This window comes from Saccostrea echinata, unplaced genomic scaffold (genome assembly GCF_033153115.1).
Source record: "Saccostrea echinata isolate AGI-Se365-2 ecotype Australia unplaced genomic scaffold, CSIRO_AGI_Sech_v1 ptg000012l, whole genome shotgun sequence".
NCBI lineage: Eukaryota > Metazoa > Mollusca > Bivalvia > Ostreida > Ostreidae > Saccostrea > Saccostrea echinata.
Genome location: NW_026889761.1, coordinates 22214381 through 22235003, shown reverse-complemented (window position 1 = coordinate 22235003; position 20623 = coordinate 22214381). Strand labels below are relative to the sequence as shown.

Sequence of the window (20623 nt, the reverse complement as noted above, 5' to 3'; positions counted from 1 at the left end):
ACAATTTTTAGGTTAATTGGCTGGTTGTTTCTGTATGTCCCTTCCAGAAGTTTTCATTTGTGGTAGGACGTCTCTTGCTCTAGTTAACGATGAAAGACAGCAAATTTAGACATTGTACAAAACACTTATGACAATTGAGAGATATTCAGCATAAACTGAGACAGGGGACTAAGTTTCTGCAGTCGTTTTAATGTCCTGCAGTGGGAAGTGAGGATTTTTCTTACTTTTCTACTGTAGGCAAACACGGTCTAACCACTGCAATAAGTGGGCGACTCTTTTTGCTTACTATTTCGGTTTCAGAATTTTCTTGATCTACTTTTCCAATTTGCTTAGACCTAAGCTTAGGTGATGTTTACACCAATTGTTAGACCAATTTACTTCATTTACCTGATAACAGGGTACACGGCGGATGTGATCGGTCGACTGGGGATGCATATTTCTCTTAGGCATCTGATACCACCTCTGTTGAAGTCTTTTTTTTATATTGGTCATTGCTTGTTGCATTCTTTGAACTTTATGTGTATGATGATATTTGAACTGTACAATTATTCACTGTCGAGGAAGTGTATGAAATGTTCAAAATGGACACGAACAAGAAAATATCCAGTCCAATTTACAACATCACTAATCATACATGCAGCAGTTAGGTAGGATGAAGTGTCCAGCAGTATATATGCAAAGAAGAATTTATTTTTATAAATATGATATATTTGAAAAATATGCCCTACGAAAGTGAACGAAAAATACACAAACATCACAATGTGAGAATTGCAGATTAAAGCGACTTAACTTTTTCTAATTAAAATGATAGGTGCATTTATGAAGAGAATGCTTTGTGGTTAGATTCATTTGATGTTGAATTTCTTAGGTGGAAAGAAATGTGGGTGTGAAAGGAGATGGTAAACTTACATGTAGCTTCCAGATATGCTTCTTGTGCTAGACTAAGTACATTCTCTATTAAAGATTTTTTTGCCAACTTCTTTGAAAAAAATTAATGCAAAGGATCGACCTTGTATTGAAGCTTAGGAGAAAATATTTGCTTTTAATTGTTCAATAGCTCTTATTCGTGATTCACAAACTTTATCACATCTCTCTCTCTCTCTCTCTCTCTCTCTCTCTCTCTCTCTCTCTTTGACAAAATCACATATGATAAGATACCTCTTGCTCTTATTTCATCAGAGAAAAACACTTCAATATTACTGTAATATTGAAATCCAGTATCCTTTATCTATGAAACTTACAAATCATCTTTCTCTTCCTTGAACCTGGACAAAGTCAATATAATTTACATAACATAGGGGAGTTAGGTTAAGAATGCATTTCAGTTATCAATGATGAAGGTATGACCGCATATATACTTGATTACTTTACAAATTCCTGTTCACTTCTTGGGAGCATAGGGCCGCATATTTATCTGGGAGAAAATATCATGTTATACTCTCATATATAGACTTTGAAAATCCAAATTCTTACCGATCTCCACGTCCCGCATTGGGATTCGAGCCCGCAACGTAAGGATAAACTCATTACACCGCGAATCTAGGGCACACGCTCTAACCACTGCGCTATGCGGGCGGCAATTTGTTTTTTAAAAACAAACTTTGATTTATACATGTTTAATACCAGAAAGTGTGACTTCACTCATTTTTGAGGTCATTAATTGTGTATTAGATATACATTTGTGTATTAGATATGAATTTAACGCTAAAGTTTGATTTAACTGATCCAGAGGAGACGAGGCTTATTTAATACATTAACAAATGAACTCAAAGGAATTGAATCCCTTTTGTAGCCCAATCTTAATCATGAGTTAGATTTCAAACACTTTCTGTTTACTTTTTCTTAGTTTTCTACACCCTATGAAAAGAGCAAGGTTCTTAATTAAAAGAATACTTCCCTTTCAATCATGAATGTTTTGTAAAATGGTCCTATGGTTGAAAACAAAGAGCAGGTAATAAATGCAAAAAGTTAACGAATGACAGGTAAATGATAACAAACAACAGATCTATGCCTGGAATAATTTAATTTAAAAGGGTCTTTTCTCAGGCGAGATCGGAAAGAAAAAGTGTATATATGGTGGAAGTATTTTTCTTTAGTAATTAGCATGTGCTTTGCTTGCATAATAACAAAATCTAAAAGTTATTACACATTATTCCAAAATCAGAATTCTTTATTTCCTAACAAAATTCAAAAACGTATGAAAAAAATATTTTGAGTTTTATTGACAGATAAAACTAAATTCTGTCATAAGACAGTAATACCCGCACTTAGGTGTTTGCCTCTAAATGCACTCTCCTTCATAATATTGGTAACCAGGGAAGAAGTCACAATAATTCTATGATTTACACAAAATGTATACATGTATTTGTCAAATTGAGCATAAATTTCTCAGATGAACATGGGGGCCCATTGGCTTCTTATGTAAGTATTTCATATACTAAACTCATTACCAGTCTGAAACTTTTAGAATTAAATGATGTAAATTCTGTTTAAAAGAGAATTTTCAAGAAAAGGCTTTGGAAAAAAGTGGGAGAGATGTATGTGAGAGATACAGCTTATGGCGAAGGTTAAAAGAAATTTTCCTCAAAAACCTGTTACGGTTGTGAGCGAATTTCTTAGCTGTTGGTAGTTGTACAGTGACTCAGGGTACACAGACTTGACACCTATTGTCGTTTTTACTGACAACTATACATTATCTATTCTGTGGCTGAGTGACCATGTCCACTCTGCGGCTGTTTTTCATGTTCAAAATAACGTTTAACTATCAACAGCTAAGAATTTCTTTCACAAGCGTGACAGGGTTTTGAGGAACGATTTTTTTGTTAACAAAGTAAAAGTAGCAATAAAACAGATTTAGATTGTTTGTAATGAGACAATAATTTTGTTACCAATCATGATATCAAAAGAAATAAAAATAATGTGAATCTGCTTTAAAAGTAGTTTAAAGCATAATAGTCGTCTGCGTGGAGCAGTGGTTAGAGCGTCTGCTCTAGAATTGCGGAGTAAGGAGTTGATCCTTACGTCGCGGGTTCGAATCCTACTGTAGGTCGTGGAGACCGGTCCTTCGGATGAGACCGTATAAACCGAGGCACCGTGTCGCAGTAGGGGCTGGCACGAAAAAGATCCCTCACTGCTCAATGGCCCTGAGTGCCCAGTATAGGGCAAAATTTGCAGCTCTCCACCGGCAAGTGGTGGCGTCTCAATATGAGTGAAAAATTCTCGATCGAGAGCACACACACACGCAAAACACACAGACAAACAAACATAATATGTTTTACCCGAGGATTCTTTAAGTAGAACTACGCGAATAAATTGAATTAAATTTGATTAATAAATAAATTCATAAATCAAACTAAAATGAAATGAATAGATAAAGTAAATAAATAAATGAATAAAATTGATTAATTAGGTTATATATATATATATATATATATATATATATATATATATATATATATATATATATATATATATATATATATATATGATTAAATTAAGCAAATCTATAAGAGAAAATTAAATAAATAGATTAAATAAGTAAAAAAATAAATAGAAATCAAATGTTACATGTACGCAAGGCGCAAGCAATTGGAAATTCATTTTTTTTTTCAAATAAACTCCCATCATTCTCTTCACATTTTATGAAAAGCAACCAAACTTAAACAATCAAAACAATCATATTAAGAAAGAAATTACAGAAGAAGAACAGCTGCAGAGTGTAATTTACTTATGATATTTCAAACAAATATCTACTGACTAAATTTATGGTTTCATAAAATGGAATATTGCCAAGAGCAAAGTATTTCTCACCACTAGATATCAACACGAACATATTTTATCTCTTTTTCTGGATGCACTGGCATGTCGGGGAGTGGACAGGGAGGTCAGGGACTTGACTGGGACGTCAGGGAATGTCAGGGGACATCAGGGGGTAGACAATGGTAAATGAGGCAAGGTAAGGGGATGTAAGGAGTAGACATATATTTATATATATATAATTTTTTTTTCAAAAACCACTTGACCCCCTAGGGTGAAAATGAAAAATCCAAAACCTTATTGAACATTATGATACAAGACACCAGCAATCATCTTTCAAATGATAATTTGGCTATTGTGTAAAATGTTAGAGGCTCTCTGGGAACCAAGATTTTTAGAAAAAACGTCGCTTCACGACCCCCATTTCAACCATAGGGTGAAAATGAAAATTCCGAAACTTTATTGTTTATCTACAGTACACCACAATGCGTTTTCCAAAACTTGATTTCGGTACTGCATAAAATATAAGAAAGGTTTAGATAACTAGAATTTCTTGTAGAAAAAATTTCGTTTACGACCCTCATTTGACCACCACGGTGAAAATAAAAAATCATTTCCGAAACCTTATTGCACATCAACAGTAAAACCAGCAATCATCTAAAGTTGATTTGGCTACTGCATAAAATGTAAGTGGAGTTCTGGGAACCAGGTTTTTGTAAAAAAAAAAAAAAAAAAAAAAAAAAAAAAAAAACTTTTCTGACCGTTTGGCCAGGGTAAAACCATCTATCATATTTAAAAAGATTAAATGACCACAGCTTAAAATAAAAAAAAAGAAGTTTGAGGAAGAAGAAAATGTGAAGGTCGGACGAACGGACGGACAGACGGACCAGGGTACCAAAAATATACCTGACCTTTCTCTTTTTTTGGGGGGTGGGGTGTTTTTTTTAAATGGGTATAATTATCTAAACCTTCGAAAGTTTTACCGACTATATGATATGAAGCAAGTAGAACAATACGGGATTGTGTAATAGTAAAAAAAAAAAGATTCATTCATTTACTGCTAAAACAACAATAATCTTTTTATGAATGCGGAAGAAATGATCGCCCAAGTTTTGATAAGACCTTAATGCAAATAAATATAGTTTGTTGAGACGAAAAAAAAATCTAGCTGTTTTAGGAGTTAGTCATTTCTTAAGATCATGCTGGAAAAACAACACACGATGTTGTTTATTTTGATTGGTTTGTATTCTCTTCATCTTTCTTAAAATATCTTTTATCTCTCTCTCTCTCTCTCTCTCTCTCTCTCTCTCTCTCTCTCTCTCTGATTTATTTATATATATTTTTGTAATTCATTTCAAGGTATATTTTCCATTCCTGAAGTCCTCTGTTTATGGAAGACGTGTTCAAAAAATGGAGTTGCGTATATGTTTGAAGAACAGATGGTTAAGTGGCATGATGCAGCTAGGCGATGCGAATTGGCCGGTGGAGCTTTAGCTACAGTTCTGTCGAGTGTTGAGGAAGACTGTATTTTCAGTTAGTAAAATAAAAATGATATAAGATAAAAATATTCCACATATAGAACCTTATTGTAGTAGAGGAGGACAATATAATAGATGGGGAGTGGTGTTTTATTGTAGAGAACCTAAAACAAAGTGTTGGCTCTTATCATATTGGAGGTAGGAAATCTTCCTCTGGACTTTGGACATGGATAGATGGTACCCCAATTACTCAGCCAACATACTGGGCGCAAGGTTATGTATATTTTGTTGATTGAAATGTGTTTGATTATAAATTGCTTACTTTTCTCGTCGGCGAAACTTTTTTGTGGTTCTAACAGACAATATTTACATTTGCAAATGTTTCCCTTATATAACATTATTTGAGCAAGGCCTATTTACATCTGTGTTTAAACAGGTTCGTCGCCTTACCATAATATAAATTCATTGTTTAGTCATAAACGATTGCAGTAATTTTATAGTGACGTCATAAGTGATCAACACATTTAATATAAACCGTTGAGGTTTGAAAATAAATCATTTCATGGTTTTAAAACAATAGAACCAAAATATTTGTTAAAAACCAGTTATAAATGTAAATACAAGTAATAAGATATCATTCCAAAACTTTTATCGGGGTTATAAATACGGATTGGAGCGGGATCAATTCTACTATAGGGGATTGGATCACATGACCAACCTGTATTTACATCCCGATAAAAATCTTAAAATGATACCTTATTTCTTAATTGTTGTCACTTTAAAAAGATAATTTTGATAAGCTTTTAATGCATGGATCTATCTATGTTTTCCAAGCAAGTCATAGACTAGTGCTTCTGCTGACATTTTTTAAATATGACTATTCCAGCAAATTCAGCAAATATAAATAATGTAAAGGATTTTAATATATCTGTTCAAGACTATAAGGAGTTCAATTTTTAAGCTTACTGTAATTTTTGACATATTTTTTTAAAAGTATATATATGCATGGATTTACTGATCAAACTATAGATGTATGCCTTATAAAACACCATTCTTTCCCATTTCATTTATTTTCCTTCGATGAAGAGAATATTATTTTCATGTAACAAGTGACAATGCTAAAGGGTTTGTTTTGTATAAAAACTACTTCAGTGTATATTATAAGTTTCAGGAAAATCTACCGTCTTGGTATTTTTAGAGACCATCTCAAAATATAATGACATTCACTGTTGTAGGGTCTGGTAATTTTTTTTCACAATTCAATGCAAAAGATCAAATACCACAAAGAGACCATTTGCTGAAAATATAATACGCGATGAATAATACTTTATTGTGCATTGTCAAAATTTTAATAAATCACGAATTGAAAGGTTAACAAACATGTGGAAACAGGCAAATGTTAATGAAGGGAAAATGTTTCTTGATTTAGTCAATAATTATAAACCAATATCACTGACTAGTACAATCTGCATGATTGTTGAAAAAATAATTTTGAATATTCATACAATTTTATAAATTAGAAAATAATATCCAATTTAATACAAGAGTGGATTTCAACCAAATAATTAGACTATCAACCAGCTGACGGACGAATTTAATTTAATGAAGACAAATACATAGATGTATGATTTATTTACTTCAATATTCCAAAGGCCTCTGAAAAAATCGAATATTGATTTCAAACCAATATCTGTAGGTGTAAAACAAGGCTCTGTTTTACGTTTCTTACTACTCCTACTGTATATTGATGTTATAACACAATTTTTTAACAATACAATGACGTTAACTGATGATACACCAATGCAGCAGCCATCTCCCTAACATCGTATCTAGATAGAATTAATAAATGGGTTTCAATCATTCTGGGGACTTCAGTTCAAGCAAACCTGTAATTTAACTTTTCAAGAAGTTCACATGACTATCCCCCGGCCTACTTTGGCTTTAATGGTAGCGTTTAAATGAATCTAAAACACACTTTCACCTTGAGCTTCTTTTCCAAAAATGGTCATCTCATATAAATAAAATATATGAAAATGCTTCTTCTCGATTGAATCTTTTAAGAATGTTGAAACATTTCTTAGATAGAAGTGCATAAATGAAAATTTAGTTTGTCGTTGTTCGACCGTTTCTATAATATGGTGGCATTATCTGGGATTTTTGAAAACATACAAGTAGAAGCAGCCAGAATAATAACAAGCCTTTGAAGTATTTAAAGTTGGACTGAGGATCATCAAATAGGAGAAGAGAAAGCCATTTTCCTATAAAATAACTACAAGAAATGGCCCTACCCTTTATGCCACCAAAACATGTACTGTAAATCAACTTTTTTTTGCGTGCGAGAAATATCTATGAGCTTCGCGACTTACTTGAACTCGCGAATATATATAGCCGCGAACCACTTATTTTGCTTTGTATTTGTAGAGAATGTTTCCTCAGTCGCAAAAATTAATCGTGGCAGACTTATTTCAACTGACGAATCGCGGATAACGTATACAGTATATTATCTTCGAAATATTGATACAGTAAACATCTTTTATAACGTATCTCAAGGGACTGTAATAAATCCTACGTTATATCCGGTGTACGTTATAAACGGAGACCGGAAGTATATTCAGTACACCTTTACCGTAAACACCTTTCAAACCGCTAGTGTGTTAATAATATTTTAAAGTATGTAGAGTATGTAAATAAATGATTTACAGGTTATTTGGTTTCATTTCTTCTATTAAGAAAGATTAATATTCAATAATATTTTATATAAATAAATTATTTCAAATAATATTTTTGATCGTGAGATCATTTTAAAAAAGTCCGTATTGTTTGTCTGTTTGGTCTGACAACATTTAGATCGTCTGGGTAGGTGGATGGTATGCACGTGTCAGGCACGGCCTCGTCGTCCTCGCTGTCGTCGCAGTCTACTGATATTGAATCAATGTATTTTTCTTTCACTAGTTTAATTATATCATTTTCGGTTATATTGCTATTACCTGACTCAAAGATTAATTTTTATTCAAACAATTTATTATCATGTATTATGAGTATATCTACTCGATGAACTTTATTCAAACAATTTATTATAAATACATCTACCTGAAACAACAAAGAAACCTCGTTAAAAAAACACTCATTACAGAGAAGCTATGGAGTCAACGAACCGCGACTAATCCGCAGTCACTGAGCTGATAGAAAAGGTGTGAAACCGGGTGATAGAATACGTTATAAGAGGTGTAATTATGTAACGGGACCAAACTTCTTATAGTTTATAAGCGATACTACGTTATATACAAATACGTTGTAAGCGGTGTTTTTTCCAGTGAAATATATAGACACTTTGCCGAGACTAAGGAATAGCTTCTTTACAACCGGAGATACTTTATAACCGAGTACGTTATAAAAGAAGTTTACTGTAATTAAATTTTGTCATACTCAGACAAGGACAGTTTCATATATCAACAATTTGCTGCCTTCTACTAATCAACTTACCATTATGAACAGAATGTATCAACTTTCAAAGATGTAACTGAGAAAGCTCATACACTGTCAACAAAAATGCTCGAATTCGTGTTCTATGCCCTGTTCACAGACTTGTATTGTTTGTAATTTTTTTTTTTTTTTTTTTTTTTTTTTTTTTTTTGATTGATTGATTGATTGATAACTGTTCGTTATCTTAATCTTTTACAATATTAAAATAAGTATTTTGACATGTGGACAGTGGATAATAAAAAGGAAATTTTATAAGAAGATTGCAATATTTTCCGTATTTTTTGTGAAGCAGGAAACAAAATTTAAGACATACTTGGCATATTTTTGAACCATTAGAATATTATCTTGTGGAATTAGAAAGGCCAAACAAATATATAATAATAAATCACATATTGACAGGTTCCTCCCTTCTTTTATCACATGTTCTCTACTATAAAATATTTGACTGGCTGATCTAAGCACAAAATCAAAGCAATTTACTTTGAAAATCTATTTATTTATATACTTTTAAGTTAATGGGCGTGGAATGAAGTATATACACGTCACTGCTACTAATGCAATATCACTTAAAAGGCTTACTATTACAACAAATCTATTAATGATAACTAAATGTTTTCAATACAGTACTACTATTGAAGACCTACCTAAAATAGATGAGCATGTTTCATAATATATGCAATCGATTTTTCGAATCTTTAATAGTTCATTATCGGCATTCAAATTTTGTATCAACTACATCTAATAATAATAAATAGCAATGATATGATACAATTTTACAACCATTTATAATTGCATCACTTCCAATTCTAACATTTTTGGACAACACAAGTGAGTTAAGGCTAGGTATAGACATTTCTATGCAAATAAACTAATTAAAATGCCTAAGGACTATATCTAATATACAGAGAAAGTTAAAACTTCTTGTCTAATACTTACTTGGTACCCACGACGTGAGATAGCCAGTACACATTATGACGTCATATTATGACGTCATTGTTCTTTACTACACAAGATTAAAAAGGACATCAGCAAAAATTCCTTGGCAAGGACATGCTCTATTTTATTTCACTGAAACAAGGTTTAGTTAGAAGCAAAATATTCCAAGGATTGCTGATATTGCTGCACAAATATTAAGAGCTTTGTTGTTTAATTACTATTAATAAAGTTTTAAGTTGAATCAGGGTAAAAAATGTACAGTTCGGCATAAGTTTCCTCTAATTCTGATCAAATGAGAAAATGTCTAGGATTTGAGCAGCAATTTTATTAATCTATAGGATATTCTTTTTAGCATATTATAAATTTCATGTAAAATTAAATAGGGTAATCCCTTGCGCCGAAGCTGTTTTGTTGTTGTGTTTTATTATCGCCAGTAGGTAAGAACATGAAGTCATCATATGACGTCATAATATGTACTGGCTATAACACATCGTGGATAAGAAGTATGAATAAGTAAATCAAAATGAGTGGTTAGAGCGTCTGCTCTAGAGTCGCGGAGTAAGGAGTTGATCCTTACGTCGCGGGTTCGAATCCCACTGTGGGACGTGGAGACCGGTCCTTCGGATGAGACCGTATAAACCGAGGTCCCGTGTCGCAGTAGGTGCTCGCACGAAAAAGATCCCGCACTTCTCAATGGCCGTAAGTGCCGAGTATAGGACAAAATTTGCAGCTCTCCACCGGCAAGTGGTGGCGTCTCAATATGAGTGAAAAATTCTCGAGAGGGACGTTAAACAACATACAAACAAACAAACAAATAATATACACCTATTTACTGGCTATGAGGACAATAGCAAGTTTATCGTTCCCCAAGACAGCAACTATTTCCCGAGGCGCAGCCGAGGGAAATAGTTGCTGTCGAGGGGGACGATAAACTTGCTATTGTCCGAATAGTCAGTAAATAGGTGTTTTATTATACCGAAGCAGTCTTTACTTGTGTTACGTCACAATGTGGATAAAACCAGAAGAGTTCCGAGATAAAAAGCGAGGGAAACAGAATGCTGCCGGTGAATAGTTTAATGACTATTTCACCATGGGCAAATAGCACAAAAACTATTCCACGGTAGGGGCTGTTTGGAGAAAATAGCATGTTTATTCGTCATATTTTTATATAGAAAAAATTCACAGAGGTATAATAAATCAAAATGTTCTCTGAATAATTATATGTAATAAACCTCTTATGTATTTTATTAGCTCATTTGCATAGAAACACTTATACCTAGCCTCAACTCACATGCGAAATTTTAATATTATATGTAGACCCTCTAAATAGCCTCATAGTGCAGTCATAAAAGTGCAAATTTATACAAATATGGAATTGAAACCAAGTTTTTTTAAGTAGAAAAACATTGCAAATCTAAATAGAAAGAATTATGAATCAAATTTAAATACATCAATTTTAGTATTATCTCTTTTGATAGATAGATATTCCTCCGTATACATTATGGACCACTTAAATTTTACGGTATTTTTTTTTTTACAACATGAGATTATTTAGAATCAGAACCAATAAAATCTAAGAACCTATCTCGGTGCTAATAAACAATCAATAATAACTTCTATATGAGACCAATTAAAATAAAATGAATGCTGTATTATTTAAAGGTTCCTATCAGTTATCAAAATATTACCAAAACTTTGCTAAAATAAATAATAATATATTTTTCCCAATATTAATGACATTCTTATATTTGACATGTACGAAAAGATAAAGTACAGCCCTTATCAGGGGTATAATGCTAAACAAAAGTATCTACACTGATAATTCACAGAACATACAAATGATATGTAAATTATGAAAATAAACAGAGGGGCATATTTATAGAATATTTTACCTGGGAATATTTTTACTTTTGATGGTCGTATAGTGATCAACAAATGACAAGCATTTACCTTTTATGTACGGATGTTAAACTTTTGTCCGGTTTCTGTTTTTTTTTTTTTTTTGTCACTTTACCCCAGCACATTCTATTTCGTTTAAAATTTTCACTTAAAATTTATTCGCTTTGCAGAAATAACGGCATTTTCATAGTTATATAAATATTGTAAAACTCAAACGCATTTTTCCTTATATTTTTAGTTACATACTGAATTAACAAACACAATACATATATTGATACAATCAGATCTCACAATATAACAAAATACACCAGCTCAGAAGTTATGCCGCTCACTTTAGGATCCCGCTGACTTTGGGCCCACCGTAACATTTCTTTTTATTCTCCATGGTTATCATATGATACAATAAGTATGTCCCTCTTCTGCAGGTGAACCGAATAATTCTGGAGGAAGAGAAAATTGCTTACACTTCAAGTTGATTGATGGAATTCATTATTGGAACGACATCCCTTGTGATGTACTTGGTGGTTTTGTTTGTCAAAGTACATGTTGGTATCGTTATCATGAGAGAATTAATATTTTCCTTGTAATAAACAAAATATTTTTTTCTTAATTTGCAAAAGTTACGTATACATAAGTATGCAGAAATAGCTTTCTTGTAGTATAAATTTACAAACTTGTTTGGGTTTATATTATTGTTTTTTTTTTTTAATTCTTAAATCTTTGATGATGGTAAAGCATCAAGCTAAGTTGGGGTGGGGGTCTTATTAAATCACAAAAATTGAAAAGAAAAAGATATTCTTAGATTGATTGATTGATTGTATGTTGTTTTACGTCCCATTCGAGAATTTTTCACTCATATAGAGACGTCACCATATACCGGTGAAGGGCTTCAAATTTTGACCTTTACTCGGCACTCAGGGCCATTGAGCAGTGAGGGATCTTTATCGTGCCAACGCCTGCCGTGACCCGGGGCCTCGGTTTTTAAGGTCTCATCCGAAGGACCCGCAATTTTCACTTCAAAGTGCCGAGCGCATGGCGAAGGAACAGTTGCTACCTATTTTTTATCGACTTAGGTCTGTCGCGGCCGAGATTCGAACTCACGACCTCCCGATCACGGAGCGAGCGCTCTACCGACTGAGCTACCGTGAACAGTAAGATATTCTTAGAAAAACATACCATAATCAATGATATAACTTACTATTTTTTTCAATAAAATAAAGGCTATGATGATGGTAAAGCACCAAGCTAAGTTGGGGTGGGGGTCTTATTAAATCACAAAAATCGAAAAGAAAAAAAAGATATTCTTAGAACAACATACCATAAGCAATGATATAACTTACTAATTTTTCCAATAAAATAAAGACTATGTAAGATGCAAGCTAGAAAGAAAATATGAAGATAACGAACTGTAGTCAATCTCAAAAGTCCATAGAAACAATACAAATTTGGAGCAGAGCAATTACGGACCTCTAAAAACCTCAGAGGCGGGATCAGGTGTCATGGAGGAATGAGCATCCCCTGCCGACCTGTCACAACCACCGTGTGCTCCTTGTCATGATCAGGAAAAAAAAGCTGGGAAATCTGTGGACAATTCAGAGTGTTAATAATGGCCTAACAATTAGAATGAAAAACGTCAGTATTTGACTTAATGATAGGTTATATTTGCTGACAAGGTCATTGTATTGACCATAAAACTTGCAAAATGATGATTTCAAACGAGACTGTTGATATCTTTGTTTCATTTTTTTTTTTCAATAGCTTGCCTCGTTTTAGAAATTGTTCGTACGTACAGCATGCTCTTGTGTATCTAATTAATTAGGAGATATAAACTCCATATGCAGGTGATAAGGATGTACTGCTACATAAGTAAGGGAGTCTAAGTTTTATCTTTCTGATCTTTTTTACCTTTGTTTTGTTTTTAAGTGAATTCTTTGACGACAGAATCAACTTTATTAGACACCAGTATTCAAACACTGTACGAAGAATCATCTGTAAAATCCTATGGTAATGTATATGATAACTATATTTTCTATAGTAATGTGATAGCTTTTAGTGCAAAAAAAAAATCATAATTTACCCCCGGATCTAATCTTATTGACTTTTTAATATGTTTTAGAATTGTCATTAAGTATAGGGTTTAGATTAAAGATACAAAGATTGTCTTCTTTTTATGCTGTGTTCTATATTTTAAAAGTATGACTGGTACTGCTTGAATATAAATTGGTCATCAGTTTTGAATAATGTGAGGAAATTAATGCACTTGTTAACAAAGACATTATTCACCACAGTATCCATTTCCTCACTCACAAGTGAACAATCAACAACATTTCCAGAGGAGACATTTGTCAACACTAATGGTAATGACAGTCATTTAATTTTCTTGTATTCTTAAATCTAATCCTAATCTGCATGAATGTTCTCAGTTTGCTGATAATCTAAATACTTGTGTATACTGAACAAAGATAACACAACCGTTAGGTACATGCGTTTTCTTTAATGAAATAACTGACAGTGTTTCCTTCAAGCAAAATCATACATCGACATATTATCTAAGAGTAATCATATTTGTTTTTAATTGATGTTTTCTTGTTTAGGTACATCTCCATATTGTGACGACATGTCTCTTAGAAACCTACAGATGGATTGTGTGCCAATTATTGAAAACGTAAAGGAAATGGTATGGGATGCTGAATCCTATGTAGCAAAACCGTTTGCTTAATTACTGTGGTATCACATTTAATCCATTATACAGTGGATATCGGTCTAATGATATTGTTTATATATCCCACAGTTATAACGTGGCAATGGGTTTTGGATGAAATTGTTGAAGTAAAATGAAGGGGTTTGGTATGAAGAAATGATAATAAATATGCCCTAGCTTTGTATAAAATATGTGATAAAAGAATCTCCCATGGTTAGTGGTGGATATGATAATCCATCTTCATGTATGTTTAATATCCCCACCAAGGCTCGGAGATATAAAACCCACAATTCGTCGGATAAAAATCGTATCCAACAACAATCCTCTGGGATTTCCATATTATCACAAGTTTAATTCTTTATTTAGTGGATATCCCACATTGGATGTTTAATAAACCACATCTGTTATGTCAAGATTGGTTTTGCGAAAAAAGTGATGAAGTTAAATAAAGGGATTCATATATAAAATGTGCCAGCTACTACATGTAGTATGTGTGAAACATATGATATATAGAATTTCCCAGGGCTGTGGTTATATATGATTTTATCTAAACTCGTCCGATCAAAATTATATTCATCCGAAACATTGGATGTCCTATTTTTATTTTTCACCGGTTAATATCATGCAACTAAGAGAAACAGAAGTCTAACGACAGCTTAAATTTTAAAATAATTCTTAACCAGGTTGATTCCGTTCTTCGGGGAAATTTATCAAACACAGAAATGGAGGTAATGATTGATCATGCGCTACTCAAATTACAAGATATTTCAATAAACAAAGAACAAACTCCAGAAGATTTAGACAGCTCCATAGACATGCTCGATAAAATATTGAATGTCTCCCAGACATCCAATGTTTCACTTCCAAGGACGGTATGTTTATTTCACTTATCATTTTTTATTCATTCACTCATTTGTAAGGTAGATCTTTCACAGATGATTTTGTTTTTCCAGGTGATTATGACAACAATTGACAATCTTCTAGAAGTAAATCATACTGCCGCATGGAATAACACGTCCACAAAAGAGGTTGTATTTAATTTGATCATGTTAAATGAGGATTTGATAGATTTTTGAAACACCACTACATTGTGTAATATTAGACTTCATTAGTTTTATATTCATTTCACAGGCAAGTGCAAGAGTGAATAAGATTTTCAAAACAGTAGACAAATTTGGCATGTATGTCTTAAAGACCATCGAGAACAAGAAAAGCATCACTTTTAACTCTACAAATAATATAGGTACTGAATATTAAATAAAGTAGCCGCATTTATTTTTATTCGCTTTTCTAATTTTGTCTTCTTGTTCAGGCTTGAAATATGAAAATGATATTTATATTCTTTTAGTTTTTACAGCTGCAAAAATTCCTGCAGATCGAAACGTAACTTTTCCTGAAAATGAAAACATTTTGGGTTCATCGATATTGCTTCCAGTACAGACTCAAGGTTCTAATCAAAGTAATATTTTTGCTTTACTATCTTTATCATTCATTCCATTTTTTTTTTTTTTTTTTTTTTTTTTTTTTTTTTTTTTTTTTTGGAATTCAAATCAAAAGGTCACACATTTATTTCTTCGAACAATAGATATACCTTACCTTGCAGTGAAATATAAAACAATAGGAAACATCATTAACAACAACAAGAGGTAAGAATTTCTAGATAAGCTGACATATTGATTTTTGCAAACAACCAGTGTTTTCAGAGGGACAAATTGTTTTATGGAATTATATTTTTTCACTTTTCAGAAATAAAGAAAATTCAGCAGGGAGTATTTCTTCTGATATTTTGTCATTAACACTTAATGATCCTTTACTAGAAGGAACATTACACCCTCCTCTGCATTTAAAATTCTTAAAACATAAAGTAAGTCTCATATTTATAACACATATTATGTTAAGTTAAGGAAACATCAATTTTTTATTAAAAGCAATATTTCATTCCACTTTGACTTTTTTTATCTCCTTGATTTAGGATTTTCAGAGTTCCATCAGTGAATGCGTATTTTGGGATTTTCAAATCAAGTTAGTATCTATCTGTTAAAGTATAGTTCTTTAAAACTTTGAACAATACATCATCCAGGGTAGGAATTTGTTTGTTATAACAACAAAACTGATTTTCTTGAATCCTTTGCTTGCTGATTAATGCTTTTTATCGTAATTTGATGCCACCTTTGCACTTTCAGAAATAAGTCCATGATACCTAAATTAGCATCATTGTAGCGGAAGTTAAAAAAAGAATTTCAGCGTTACAGTTTTTAGTGTGAAAAAATTAATTTTTGTATTTGTCAAATTAATATCTTGAATATTATTAAAGTGGATATTTTTGTCTGTTTTAATTTCTTATTGAAGATTCCAAAAATTCCACTGTTTTCTGATACTAGCTAGTAGGTCAATGCTGATTATAAACATTTTTTTTAAACAATGAACTATTAAAGTATGTCCTATAAAATAAGTAACATTTCTATCACAGTGACAGAGATGGTGAGTGGTCAACGAAGGGATGCAAATTACAATCTTCAGATCATCTTTATTTTTATTGTGAATGCAACCATCTGACTAATTTTGCAGTACTGCTGCGACCATATTCAAAGGTATTCATTAAAATCTCTTTGGAAAATCAATAATGAAACTTCATTGTAACAATTATTTTTTCAGTATCTCCTATATATATAAAGAATATATATATCTACATATTTACTTGTTTTTGAATACTGGACAACTTATTTTCGTGTGTTCAAACTTCCTTGGTTTGAGGAAAAAAAAACATTGGTTCACGGGGATTTAATTTCGTGCTTGAACAAATGTAGCATTGTTTTGCATTACAATTTAAGCACTGGAGGACATGACGTCGTTGAACTTTTCATACCATGACAACAACAAAAATTAACCCCAATGAAGATAAATGATTTCATTATCATTAAGTAGGATATCCCTTTCTCCCTAATAGATTCAAGGCGAAGATGAGGCATTGAGCTTGATATCTATAATTGGTTGCTCGATATCAGTGTGTCTGTCTTTCCTGACGGCCATTATTTACATCTTTTTTTGGAAGTAAGTTTTTTTAGCGTGTTATTTAAATAATAAATCATGATATATTTCAGAGTGAACTACAATTGTCTTCTCTTACAGATCTATTACGGGCCACCTCAACCGAATGATAAATAAGATCACTGTGCTTCTCTGCTTAAGTCTCGCCTTGGCTTACACAATATTTCTAATAGGAGTTGATAAAATCCAGTATAACGTAAGGGTTTGATTGATCTTCTTAGGAAATTGGCTGAAATGTTCTCTAAATTACTTCTAAACAAATTATTTGGTTTTCTTCCTTGGCGGAGCTACATGTCGAAGTATTGGGTGTAATATTGGTTTTTTAAATGTTTCAGATTGGGTGCACCATTACTACAGCATTGTTGCATTATCTGTTCCTATTCATTTTCTTTCTTATGCTGGCACTTGGATGGTACTATTTCAGCAGCATCTCATTGGTCAAATTATCACTTTCCAAAGCAACAACACTTCAAAGTCATGATGAATCTTTCGGTAAAGTCACGTGGGGAGTTGTCATTTGTGAGTGCAACATTTACTATCTGGTGAATTAAAATAAGAATTGAAAACAGCGTTTAATTTGTGACAATTTTTGAAATTCATAATGTGATGATAATTATGAGGAGGAAAACCTTACGTTTGTTTTAGCCACTCCAGTGTGTATAACTGCTGTAACTTTCGGAATCGTATATTCATTGGGCAAAGACTATCATTCAAAAACCAGGTACCAAAACTACTTTATGACACTCTGATATAAACTACCTTTTTTCTCCAAGAAAACATTGTTTTTAAAGTACTATTTTACAGTTGTTGGTTATCGGTTGAAAGTGGCGCTTTGTTTGGCTTTATTGGACCCGTAGCCTTCACAATTTTGGTAGGAAGTCGTCATTTTCATGCTTCATTTATTTCAATTATACTCACTGCTAATCGAAACAAAATAAAAAAAAAACAATATTTTTAACTGATGATGATATATATGATGAGATGTAGCGAACAAATTTTACGTGTTAGCAAAGCAAAGGCAAAGATTTTTTTTTTAAAATTTTCAGATCAATATTGTTATTGTAATCAGTCTCGTCGTGACGCTTTGTTCAACCGCATTTTCATCACAAGGCAAAATGAAGAAAAGAACACTGTAAGACAGACTGGATATAGTAGGCGTGCTAAAATGATAGAAATCAAAGCAAGGAAACATGAATTTCAATAAAGATATGCCAAGTTCATGGCATATCTTCATGAAATTAACCCATTTTTAAAGTAGACAAACAAACAATCAATAAATTACAAACTGTCTTGAATCATTTCAGGGCCGGAATAAGGTCCATCTGTACCCTTTTACCTGTTCTTGGAGTGACCTGGCTCTTTGGTCTATTGTCCATTAATGATGATGTGGTCGTGTTTCAGTATATATTCTCTCTGTTGAACTCCTTTCAGGTATTTGGTTATTTTTTAATATTGTTTGGATACATTTATCATCATGTCACGGATTACATATGTATGTAAGAAATAATGATTTGATACTCTTATTTCCTTTCAAGGGTCTTTTCATTTTCATCTCCAAATGCCTCCTGAACAAAAAGGTAGGGACACTAAACAACATAGAAAATTTAATGAGTTTGTAATTGTTTTTCGATTTTTCATTACTTCTTAATTGCAAGGTCAAATAATAAAGAGACCAATTTTTGTTGACTATGAAGACTCAGAACGATGTGTGTTTTTTTTAAACTTCTACTTGAACCTGCTTTGAGGTTTTATTTCATTTCATTTGAGACTAGGCTACTTATCAGTCAGTTTCGCATTGATTTTCCTTTCGAACAATTTGTCCGGAATTACCCGGATATACCCTATAAATTGATGAGTAAAATTTTAACGTCATGCTACAGATTAGAAAGTTGCTTAGTGGGAGCATACACAAAAAAGATTCAGAAAATTGGAGAAGTAGGCTTTATGCATTACTTAGCAGCAATCCGCTGTCCATGAACACGAAGGAGTTTTCATCAGTGTCTAGAGTGAGTTTCCTTGTACATACAAGAGATAAAAATGTTGTTTAAATTGATTTTCGTTCTATGTATATTCATGAGTCATGCTAATTTTATTCTTATTAAAGACAAGCACATACCTAACAAATAAACGAATACCAACAAAATATTTCATCCAGATATGACAATAATCTAGCAATATTCTATTTTGAAATATGCAACTTTACGTATCATTTATCTATTTGTTTATTTTTAAATGATATTCCTAAAACAAAGAGATCCTTTATGTGTATCTTGTCCGTCATAAGTGCACTGAAACAAAGATATGCTTTAAGTAGTAATAGGATTGAGCAAATACCATAAAATAAGGAATAAGAATAAAATAAAATAAGGAATAAGAATGTTTTTTTCTGTTAAATTGAAGATTCAACCTGGAGGAGAGTCAGTCAATGAAGTTAGAAAAGGGAATCTCATCGAGGTATTTTCTATGTAATTAACCATTATAAATTAACCACAAGGAATATCTATAGTGATATAAGCAATTGTCCTTTTTCCTCAGATTGACCTTCAAATTAAGAAATACGGAAACAAAAAGAAATGTTCAAATGATACACTTCTAACGTAGTTAAGGTACGAGTTTGAGTGAATAATTTAATTTCTAAATATTAAACATTGACTTTTCAGGGGATTTCTTTCATGGGAAGAGAAAGTGTCAATACAGCTCTTTGACAATGCATGACGATCAGATAAAGAAAACTGTTGAAGTAATGAAGTATAAATGACAGCGCCCAATTTATCATTATTTTATCATCTCTTTTCTGCTTGAGTGCATTATATGTTGGTGATACCTAACTGTTTTAATGCTATTAATATGACCCAAATTTCAGAATTCATATTTATTTAAGACAATATTTCCATTATTTATGTTTATTAAAAGGATTCAACAATAATCGATTTGTACGAAGTTTTTTTTAATCGATTAGTAATTCTGCATTTGGTTGCTATCCTTCATTTTAGCCACAAGTTCACCATCTTAATAAAACTAATACAATGTATATGTAGTTCCTAATCAGTACTTTATGTATCAATGCATTCCAGTGTAGACTACTGCTATCAAGATAATGTTCTGATGATCATTTAATGTTAACTGTTTTGTATATTCATTATGGAATTCAAATAAAGAGTAATTCCTCTTAGTTTATATTTATTAAAGTTTATTCCTTTAATGCTGTTTTCTTTTGTTATCTATATCAAAAGCACACGGTCCAATGGAAACACTACAAGTTGGATCAGGTGTTCAGGAGGAGTAAGCATCCCATGTCGACTGGTCAAACCCGCTGTACTTG

The 20623-nt window shown here is 32.3% G+C and overlaps 2 protein-coding genes across 2 annotated transcripts; both read left to right on the top strand.

Moving 5' to 3' along the window:
* Positions 1-10659: 10659 nt before the first annotated feature.
* On the top strand, positions 10660-15510 carry LOC133185138 (uncharacterized). Its single transcript, XM_061320197.1, has 7 exons — positions 10660-10717; positions 13476-13556; positions 13841-13909; positions 14147-14229; positions 14937-15125; positions 15207-15281; positions 15385-15510. Exons 1-7 carry the CDS (start codon positions 10660-10662, stop codon positions 15508-15510), a joined length of 681 nt encoding a protein of 226 aa, XP_061176181.1.
* A 527-nt stretch (positions 15511-16037) lies between these two features.
* Positions 16038-20208, top strand: LOC133185549 (adhesion G-protein coupled receptor D1-like). Its single transcript, XM_061320846.1, has 14 exons — positions 16038-16117; positions 16226-16275; positions 16724-16844; positions 17201-17304; positions 17383-17497; positions 17637-17820; positions 17947-18022; positions 18106-18172; positions 18348-18433; positions 18606-18732; positions 18837-18878; positions 19182-19307; positions 19702-19755; positions 19962-20208. Exons 5-14 carry the CDS (start codon positions 17408-17410, stop codon positions 20004-20006), a joined length of 897 nt encoding a protein of 298 aa, XP_061176830.1. The 5' UTR covers positions 16038-16117; positions 16226-16275; positions 16724-16844; positions 17201-17304; positions 17383-17407; the 3' UTR covers positions 20007-20208.
* The last annotated feature ends 415 nt before the right edge of the window (positions 20209-20623 follow it).

Excerpts from the sequence above, each read along its gene's own strand:
- LOC133185138 (XM_061320197.1), top strand. The coding sequence starts at position 10,660 with ATGTGGATAAAACCAGAAGAGTTCCGAGATAAAAAGCGAGGGAAACAG. Across the intron at positions 10,718-13,475 it reads AGGGAAACAGAATGCTGCCG|TGAATTCTTTGACGACAGAA; the intron begins GTGAATAGTTTA and ends TTTGTTTTTAAG. Across the intron at positions 15,126-15,206 it reads ATGTTTCACTTCCAAGGACG|GTGATTATGACAACAATTGA; the intron begins GTATGTTTATTT and ends TTGTTTTTCCAG.
- LOC133185549 (XM_061320846.1), top strand. The coding sequence starts at position 17,408 with ATGATAAATAAGATCACTGTGCTTCTCTGCTTAAGTCTCGCCTTGGCT. Across the intron at positions 17,498-17,636 it reads TTGATAAAATCCAGTATAAC|ATTGGGTGCACCATTACTAC; the intron begins GTAAGGGTTTGA and ends TAAATGTTTCAG. Across the intron at positions 18,023-18,105 it reads GACTATCATTCAAAAACCAG|TTGTTGGTTATCGGTTGAAA; the intron begins GTACCAAAACTA and ends ACTATTTTACAG.